At 37.0% G+C, this 9,161-nt stretch overlaps 1 protein-coding gene across 1 annotated transcript; it reads left to right on the top strand.

The window, feature by feature from the left end:
- The first annotated feature begins 3,396 nt into the window (after positions 1-3,396).
- LOC129760890 (uncharacterized) lies at positions 3,397-8,698 on the top strand. Its single transcript, XM_055758572.1, has 5 exons — positions 3,397-3,458; positions 5,494-6,862; positions 7,178-7,890; positions 7,945-8,213; positions 8,541-8,698. Exons 1-5 carry the CDS (start codon positions 3,397-3,399, stop codon positions 8,696-8,698), a joined length of 2,571 nt encoding a protein of 856 aa, XP_055614547.1.
- Positions 8,699-9,161: the final 463 nt, after the last annotated feature.

The following is a 9,161-nucleotide window of genomic DNA, read 5'->3' as shown; positions in this document are numbered from 1 at the left end:
TGCTTATTTGCCTTGGTAAAAATCATTTTTCATGGGTTTATTTTTCAGCTTTTCTCTTGTCTTTTATGAAAAATATCTTGATTTCGGCTGGATTTGCCCGGGTATTACCGGGTTTTCAGTTTAAAACTCAGAAACCCAACGTTCGAATTGGCTCTGTCTTGATAAGTACAGAAAAAAAACAGGAAAGCTTACTCAATAAATAACGGGTTAAGAAGTGAGAAAATTCATGAAATTCAAAATACAAAATTCCAAAACTAAGAGTAGAGAATTACAAATTGAAGTTTGACAACTTATCAATCTGAAATCAGCATTGAGAATGAATGATAAATTCAATGCTGGAAATCTATTTGAAAACTTAATTACAGGTTTAACACTTGTTATCAATAACTAAATTGACCTTTACAACCCGAAGCAGTTTTTAATAATTAAATTGTATGTAAAGTTAACCTTTGAGTCTTTGGAAAAATTTAAAATTTCAAGTGTGATGCCTGTAGCCCAGATTTTCCAAAACCACACAAATTTTGAACGAAGTTTCAGTATCGAACATATTATTTTACATTTTTGATCAAAAGTTAGGTTATCATCGTGGATTTATTTTTATTGATTTTTGTTTCGAAACTTTCAAAGAATTCTTGAACTGATCTTGCCCGTCAAAAAGTACTGTTTCTTTGTTGTTGTCAATATTACAGGTTTAAACTGATCAAACTACAGATTTAGTTAATGCATCATCCACAATATATATAAGTTCATAATTCATTCAATTGGACGCCGAATTTTGAAGAGTCACATGTGACATAAAACGAGATTTGTGAATTTTGTAGACTCATAAAATAAATAAAATAACGACACGTTCGCGTGATAGCATGAATTTTGGAAATTCGAAATTTGGAATGACATGTGTGACCAGCTAGGGGCCGTTCAGATATCATGTGGACTGCAAAATGAGATTTTTGACCCCCTCCCCCCTCTGTGGACAAGCGTGAACATTTGGTAAACCCCTACCCAAGCATGGAAAAAATCGCATCGAAGAACGTTCAATTTGCCATCGGTGGTGAATTCGTTCAGTTCTAACTGCCAATCAAAGCAATCGGGAATGGAAGAAGTTCGCACACCGAAATGAACGCTGATGCTACCATCGTAAAGGGAACGGCGATTGAAAATCATTAGCTTTCATGCTGGTGACAAATTTTTTCCATCCTTGCCCCTACCCCCCTCCCCGGATGTTCACGTGTACAGATTTGCTTTTTTTCTAAAACGAATTTGACGAACATTTCCTGATATAAAATAATTTCAAAAAATTTTAATTTCTAAATTATGATATTTATCACTTGCTTTCAAGTTGCTACTAATCATTAAACTTAAACTGGAAAGCTTTGCAATTTAAAGATTTTGATATAAACATCTTAATATTTAATCATCTTTAGAAAATATTTTATAAGTAAGTATGTCCTCGTGGACATTACCCAAACCCTTACCCCCCCCCCCCCCCCTAAGTTGTTCACGTGGTATGTGAACGGCCCCTTATCAGTTGTATGATTTTGGAGATTTATATTTTTGGCTACATTACTTTCAGTTGAATTTAACCTCATGCTTCTGAATTTCGGAAAGGATCATCTAAATCTGGGGGAATGTCATGGAAAAGCTTGATAATCTAACAAAATTTATTTCACTTTGCTGAAGAAATTAGAAATATATTGCTTATGTTAATAAGTCCAACTCTTTCACTTTAACATTATGCAAAATATTCATTTAAGCTTGATATGTATTTAAAATTTCCTTGACCCGATATTTGACAACTCATTAAAATTGATATAAAATCACACCCTGTTAGATAGTTGACTATCTAGAAGAGATCTATGTCCTTAATAGAAATAAATTTTTAAAATATCCAAAAGTTAGAAAAAACTCTGTATTAATTTGAAGTTGTTTTCATAAAACTTGTTTTCATTGATCATTCATATATTTTGTTTTTTTTTTTTAATTCTAAACCAAAATAATAGCTCTTTCCAACCCTGAAATTTGAAGTTTATGGCTCTTCTAACCCAAAAGGTTGCCGACCCCTGGTCTAAGGCAATTGACAGCAGTCACCTAACTTTCTCAAAAAAATTCCTTAGAACGAACACAGTCAGCGAACTGACCTTTTCTTATAAGAATTTGAGAAAAAAAAACTCGAAACCGATTTAAAGCATCCATTTTACGTGAATATTAAGAGGCAATCATGTGGAATAAAGTAGTTTCTACCAGGGCGAACTTGAAAAACTCTGGTTACTACAAGATTCGCGTAGAAGCGATATGATGCAACAAAATTTCAGTTTGCGTGAAAAATCCCATAAAAATAATTTCTAAATTATTTTGGGTGTAGAATTAAAGAAGGCACGATGGCAAAATTTGACCCCAAAATCCCAAAAAAATTAAAGCCGCAGGTTTAAAGACCTGAAGAAATGCTAGTATTACGTGAATTTTTTTCCAAAAATTTATTGCCCTTTATTATCAAGAAATAAGCTTTTTTTCTGTATGTCTTAACAGCATGAGATTTTCAATCTTTGCAACTTTATAAAACGAGCTGAAAGATTTTTAAATATTTAAAATCAATAAATTAAAATTTAAAAACAATAAACAAAAGAGGCGGAAGTGATTGGTTCCATCTTGGAACTTCCATGAATGAAATTGTTCAAAGAATGATTAGAAGTGAGTTTATATGTGGGGAAATCGAAACGCAAGGCAGTAACGGTAATATCGTTTCCTGACAACTTAACAGGTATAATGAAAATTTGTATCAAAAATGTCAAATTGGATTTTAAAAATTGAATTCTTTCCCAATTCAGGTCTTAAATCGGTTCAGCCAGTTTACAATAAAATAAACTTCAACTGATCTTTGCAGGCGTTTACATGGATAAATGAGATCAGAAAAAATGTTCCTTTTCTGATTTCTAAATAAAATTCTCTTGTTTTTGACGAATATTTAAACCCATCGCTTAATAGGTCCAAAGTAGGGCAACTAACTCTAATATGAGAACAATAGATAGTTTGTTTTACTATCTTTTTTGAACGTTACTCTTGTAGGAAATGATAATACAGATGATTATATTGTTCGAGCCCTTGTGGCAAATTGAATAGCTAGTGGGGATAATAATACGATAGGAAATCACAAGTAATATACACTATGTACCCTTCCTTTAGATTATTCTGTTTGAGCCCTTGAAGCAAAAATATATAGAGCTAGTGGTATAATGACCGTTGGAGTTACACAGAGAGAAAGAGAATCAAGGTCGGCTGAGTGGGAGCTCCTAAAGCGGGATTGATCGTTTTGCGAGTCAGTTTGGAGAAAATAGTCTTGAGAAGCTGACGTGTTCAAGTGAATTCAACAAACTAAAAGTGGAGTGACGAGTAAAGAAAATGGAGGAATTCGAGGGAAAAAGTTCTACCGGATACGACAATGGCGCAGTAGCTCCTAAAAGGTAAGTTTTCGTGGTGATAGTGTCACAGTTTTGTACAAATTTTTGCCTTGTGTGCGAGCCATTTTGATTGCAAATGATGCTGAATAAATGAAATACTGTATATTTAACAAAATGGCTGAGTATAAGAATGCTTGTGTATAGTTTCCTGAAGATTGAGAATATAAATATATATATAAAAAAAAAAAAGCTTGACGGATTTTTTTTCCAGAATCATATTTCACTTATTTGCAATAGAAGGCTGGAAAACCATTCGATTGCAAATTATGCTGAATAAAAGAAATACTGTAATAATAAAAAAAAAAGCTTTGACAGATTTTCCAGAATCATATTTCCCTTATTTGCAATAGAAGACTGGAGAACCTTATCCTTAAATAAACGTTTCTATTAATCAAACAGTTTTTATCTTTGACGGACAACGATTTTTTCTCCTTAGTAGAAGCCTTATTTTTTTTCAAAAATGGCTACTGATCAATTTAAGTCTTGAGTGCCCCGAGAGGCTGATTCAAAAATTATTTTATTGGGTTGAAAAAAAAAACCTCGAGAGGCCAATTTGATGTTTCGTCAACGTTCTTCACTATAAGATGGGAATTATCAAGCCTTGACAGGTAACGAATGTATATTCTAGTGCCTGAGAGGTTAAGTTACACATTATAAAATGATATTAAACACGCCTTGAGAGGCTACAACTTGGTGTATCGAGTGCCCCTAGAGACCAATTCAATATTCTATTAATCGAATGATGATAAAAGCCCCGAGAGGCCAATTTGAAGTATTGTCAGCGTTCTTCACTATAAGAGGGGAATTATTAAGCCTGAGAGGCAACGGATGAATATTTTACTGCCCCTAGAGGCTAAGTCACAAATTATAAAATGATATTCAACACGCCCTGAGAGGCTACAATTTGGTGTATTGGGTGCCCCGAGCGGCCAATTCAATATTCTATTATTCGAATGAAAGCCCCGAGAGGCCTATTTTTAGTATTGTCAGCGTTATTCACTATAAGATAAGAATTATTAAGCCCTGAGAGGCAACGAATGAATATTTTACTGCCCCGAGAGGCTAAATCACAAATTATAAAATGATATTCAACACGCCCTGAGAGGCTATAATTTGGTGTATTGGATGCGCCGAGAAGCCAAGTCAATATTCTGATAATCGAATGATGATGGAAGCCCCGAGAGGCCTATTTGTAGTATTGTCAGCGTTCTTCACTATAAGATGGGAATTATTAAGCCCTGAGAGGCAACGAATGAATATTTTGCTGCCCCGAGAGGCTAAATCACAAATTATAAAATGATATTCAACACGCCCTGAGAGGCTACAATTTGGTGTATCAGGTGCCCCGAGAGGCCTATTTGAAGTATTGTCAGTGTTCTTCAATAACTATAAGATGGGAATTATTAAGCCCTGAGAGGCAACGAATGAATATTTTGCTGCCCGAGAGGCTAAATCACAAATTATAAAATGATATTCAACACGCCCTGAGAGGCTACAATTTGATGTATCAGGTGCCCCGAGAGGCCAATCCAATATTCTATTAATCGAATTATGCTGAAAGCCCGAGAGACCTATTTGAAGTATTATCAACGTTCTTCACTATAAGATGAAAACTGTCAAGCCCTGAGAGGCAACGAATCAATATGTTGGTGCCCCGAGAGGCTAAATCGCACATTATGAAATGATATTAAACACGCCCTGAAAGGCTACAACTTGGTGTATGTGGCTAAGTATTTACAAATACAAACTGAATTGGTTTTAATAAAAGCCGAGAGGCGTATTTCGCGTAGTGAGTATTAATTATTTTCTCATTTTGAATTCTATCTATTGTTTCATAAATTTAAAATGAACCAACTATGAAAGGTCATGTGGTGAAATTGAATGATTGATTTGAAAGTTACGAATTATACCTAGTGATATTTGATAAAAATTGCTATAAGTGTAAAAAAAAAAATGTTTCATCAGAATAATTTCCGCAAAGGAAATGTGATATGTGAAATCTTAAATCTAATATACGCATGATATTCCTAATTCACAGGAAAGTACGTAAAGGTACTATCAAGGGCCCGAAAGTAACGATTGCTCTTCTAAAGAGAAAACTTAAGCAGGAGAAAATCCGTAGTTCGGCTCTAGCCACGAAGCTGAAGAGAGCTCGATCAGAGAAGCGACAACTGGTTGAGCCTACAGATCCTGACATCGACGATTGTAGTTTTATGCAAAAACACTCAACTATGCGTGAATCCCATTATTCTCACCGCAAAGATGAGTCAATGCTAGTTAAGTCCATGAATAATCTGTCAGTGGCAACTTTGAACGTTCCTGAGTGTAAACCTCCGCAGGGCGAAGATGACGTCACTCGTAAGTCATTCGAGCAATGGAAGGAGTTGCTTGAGGCTTCGATGGATTTGGCTGGCATCGAAAGCGAGTCGACTAAAATGCGTTTCTTCAAAATAAAAGCAGGACAGCAGCTGATGGACATTCTGGATAACACAACTTCATCTGCCGATGGTCCGGATTTCATTTTGGAACCTTATTCGGATGCCATTTTCAGACTGCAGAAATACTTCGGTTCAAGACAATATTTAGCGTCTCATCGACAAAAACTTCGCAGTATGGTACAAACAACTGGCGAATCCGATTTGAGTTACGTTAAGCGTGTGATTTCAGCAGCAAAAATGTGTGACTTCGATGACGAACAGCTTGTCGAAAATGTAGCTGATGTTATTCAATGTCACTCTATGGATGTAAAAATGCGCGATATTGGTCGGAAAATATTTAGGAAGGGATCGTCCCTATCGGATCTTGTTGAAAAAGTTCGTTCCCATGAACTCGACAAACTGAACGAAGAAGTGTTTGCTAAGACGCATTCTCAATCGACTGAAAATTCGGTAGCTGCAGTTACTTTTTCTCAACAATCCAGAAATCGTGGATCCAACGGTCGTTTCCAAACTCAACGAGGAGGGTACCAGTTCCAAAATCGTGGAGGGTACCAAAATCCATACCGAGGCGGATCTCAAACCGCGTACCGTGGTGCCTATCAATCTACATTTCGCGGCGGCTATCAGCCCAAGTCTGATCGTAATAACTGGCGTAACAATCAAGGTCCATACTTCCGTCCCAATTATGATTCTTCATCAATAAAACAACCGGTCCCGTGTTGGCGTTGTACTGCAAATTTTCATGACGCCGAGGACTGCAGCGCAAAGTTTAAAGTTTGTGATAAGTGCGGCCTGGAAGGTCATATTCAACGGGCTTGCTCTGATATTGTACGGAACAGATGTTCTAAGCTGGGTGAGAAACGTCGAAACCAGAATAGCCATGAAGATGCGGTTGCTCCTAAAACAAAGAGAATTTTGAAAGTTAGTAATGATGGCGATATGAATGATCAAACAAATGGAGATCCATCTGTAAGTTTTTCCGATTAATTATTTTTTTTTTTAAATTTAGTTCACACCCCCGCCCCCTATGGGGGGCCACATGAAAACCTTAAATCAGTATGTTTTTCTGAATTATAATTCTGTTCACCCCATTAATTATCCCACTATCGCAATGAAAAAAAAAAAAAAAACAAAATCTCGTTTCCGTCACATAGTATCATAATTGAAATTGAAATAGTTAGAGAAAATATAAAAAAAGCTAGCAGAAATTTCTTTGAGTTTTTTATTTAACATGAGGGATTACTATGGAAAATACATAATTCAACAATGAAAATTCCTTTCTAGGAAAAGGAAAATGCTGAACAATTGTTAGAAATACCACTCTCTATAGGCAAAGTAGGTGATACCAAAACTACTGAAGAATTAATTGTTGGCAGAATTGCTGATGTTCCGGTAGAGTTTTTGATAGATTCCGGGGCAGAAGTCAATACGATCAGCAGTGAAACTTTTAAATTGCTAAGCAGTAGTAGTGCCTCACGGGATAACTTATACAACGTCAGAGAGGGTTCAGACAAACCGCTCCGTGCATATGCTCAGTCGGAAGTGATTCCTGTTAAAGCAACATTCGTAGCTGAATTGTATCTTTCTGATGACCGACCAATCCTTATGGAAAAATTTTATGTCATCTCAGGGGCAAGAGCTCTTCTGGGTAGAGAAACAGCAATTCGATATAGTGTTCTACAGTTAGGACTTCGTGTGCCTGTTGGGGAAGATTCGGCTAAGCTTATTAGTTCCCTGTTGGCTGGAGAGCTAAACACGTTGTCGGAGGGTGCTGAGTTTCCAAAATTTGTTATGCCGGCAGTTACATTGTCATACGATGCTAGCAAACCTCCGTCAAGGAATATTTATACGAACATCCCACCTGCTTTCAGGCAAGAGACCGAGAAAAGACTTAATGAACTGCTTGAATCAGGAATCATCGAACGAGTAACAGAAGGAATGAATAAGTCCTTCTGCTCCTCCTTATTGGTAGTGCCGAAGGGCAAAGAAGACATTCGGTTAGTCGTCGATTTAAGGGGACCCAATAAATGTATAAATAGAACCCCATTCAGAATGCCGACTCTCGACTCTATTTTAGCGAATCTGGATGGAGCCAAATGGTTCTCGACACTTGATTTGACAAGCGCGTATTTTCACGTGGAGTTGTCCGAGGAATCGAGGCATCTGACGAATTTTTTCGCTGGTAGTGCGACGTACCGGTTCAAAAGATTACCATTTGGGCTCACCAACGCGCCCGATATTTTCCAAGAAGCCATGGAGACTATTGTCCTAAATAATTGTCCAGGATCCGTCAATTACTTGGATGATGTACTGGTTCACGGTAGGACTCGAGAGCAGCACGATTCTAATTTAAAGTTAGTGTTAAATCGACTCAAAGAACACAATGTCCTCCTCAATGAAAGCAAATGTGTTTTTGCCCAACAAACTGTTAAATTCCTTGGATTTTGTTTGTCAAGTGACGGCTTACACGTCGATGAGGAAAAATTGCAAGCTTTAGAAAGATTTCGAAGACCTGAGTCTCAGGCTGAAGTGAAGAGCTTCTTAGGCTTAGTAAACTTTTCTGAAAGGTTTATTACCAATAGAGCCGACAAAACAGAACGTATGAGGCTATTAGCTAACTCTGATGTTTTCTATTGGGACAACGCAGAAGAAGAAGAGTTCAATCATTTGAAACGAGAAGCTCTCCAAACAATAAAACGATTAGGATATTTCGACTATAAACACAAAACGGAACTGTACGTAGACGCATCGCCCATAGGGCTTGGAGCGGTCTTGATCCAGTTCGACGACAAAGACATCCCATGAATCATAGCGTGCGCATCAAAAGCATTAACAGTAAGAGAAGCTAAATACCCTCAAACACAAAGGGAGGCATTGGCCATCGTTTGGGGGGTTGAAAGATTTCGTTTTTATTTGACCAACCTCAAGTTTACAGTGCGCACTGATTCCGAAGCTAACCAATTTATTTTTGGTAATGGATATCGTAGTAGCAAAAGATCCATAACTAGAGCGGAATCATGGGCTCTTAGACTGCAATGTTTTGACATGTCTATAGAAAGAATTCCGGGCCATTTAAATGTAGCTGATGCTTTGTCGAGACTTCTAAGTAGATCACAATCTGACGAAGCTTTTGACGAAGACAACGATCAACATTTTTTGTATTCTCTTGATGCAAAGGACATGAATATTTCATGGACGGAAATCGAAGCTGAATCAGAAAACGACGCCGAATTGACCGAAGTACGAAAAGCAGTCGAATCTAATATCT

Source organism: Uranotaenia lowii, unplaced genomic scaffold (genome assembly GCF_029784155.1).
Source record: "Uranotaenia lowii strain MFRU-FL unplaced genomic scaffold, ASM2978415v1 HiC_scaffold_806, whole genome shotgun sequence".
Lineage (NCBI taxonomy): Eukaryota > Metazoa > Arthropoda > Insecta > Diptera > Culicidae > Uranotaenia > Uranotaenia lowii.
This window is presented reverse-complemented; position numbering and strand designations above follow the sequence as displayed.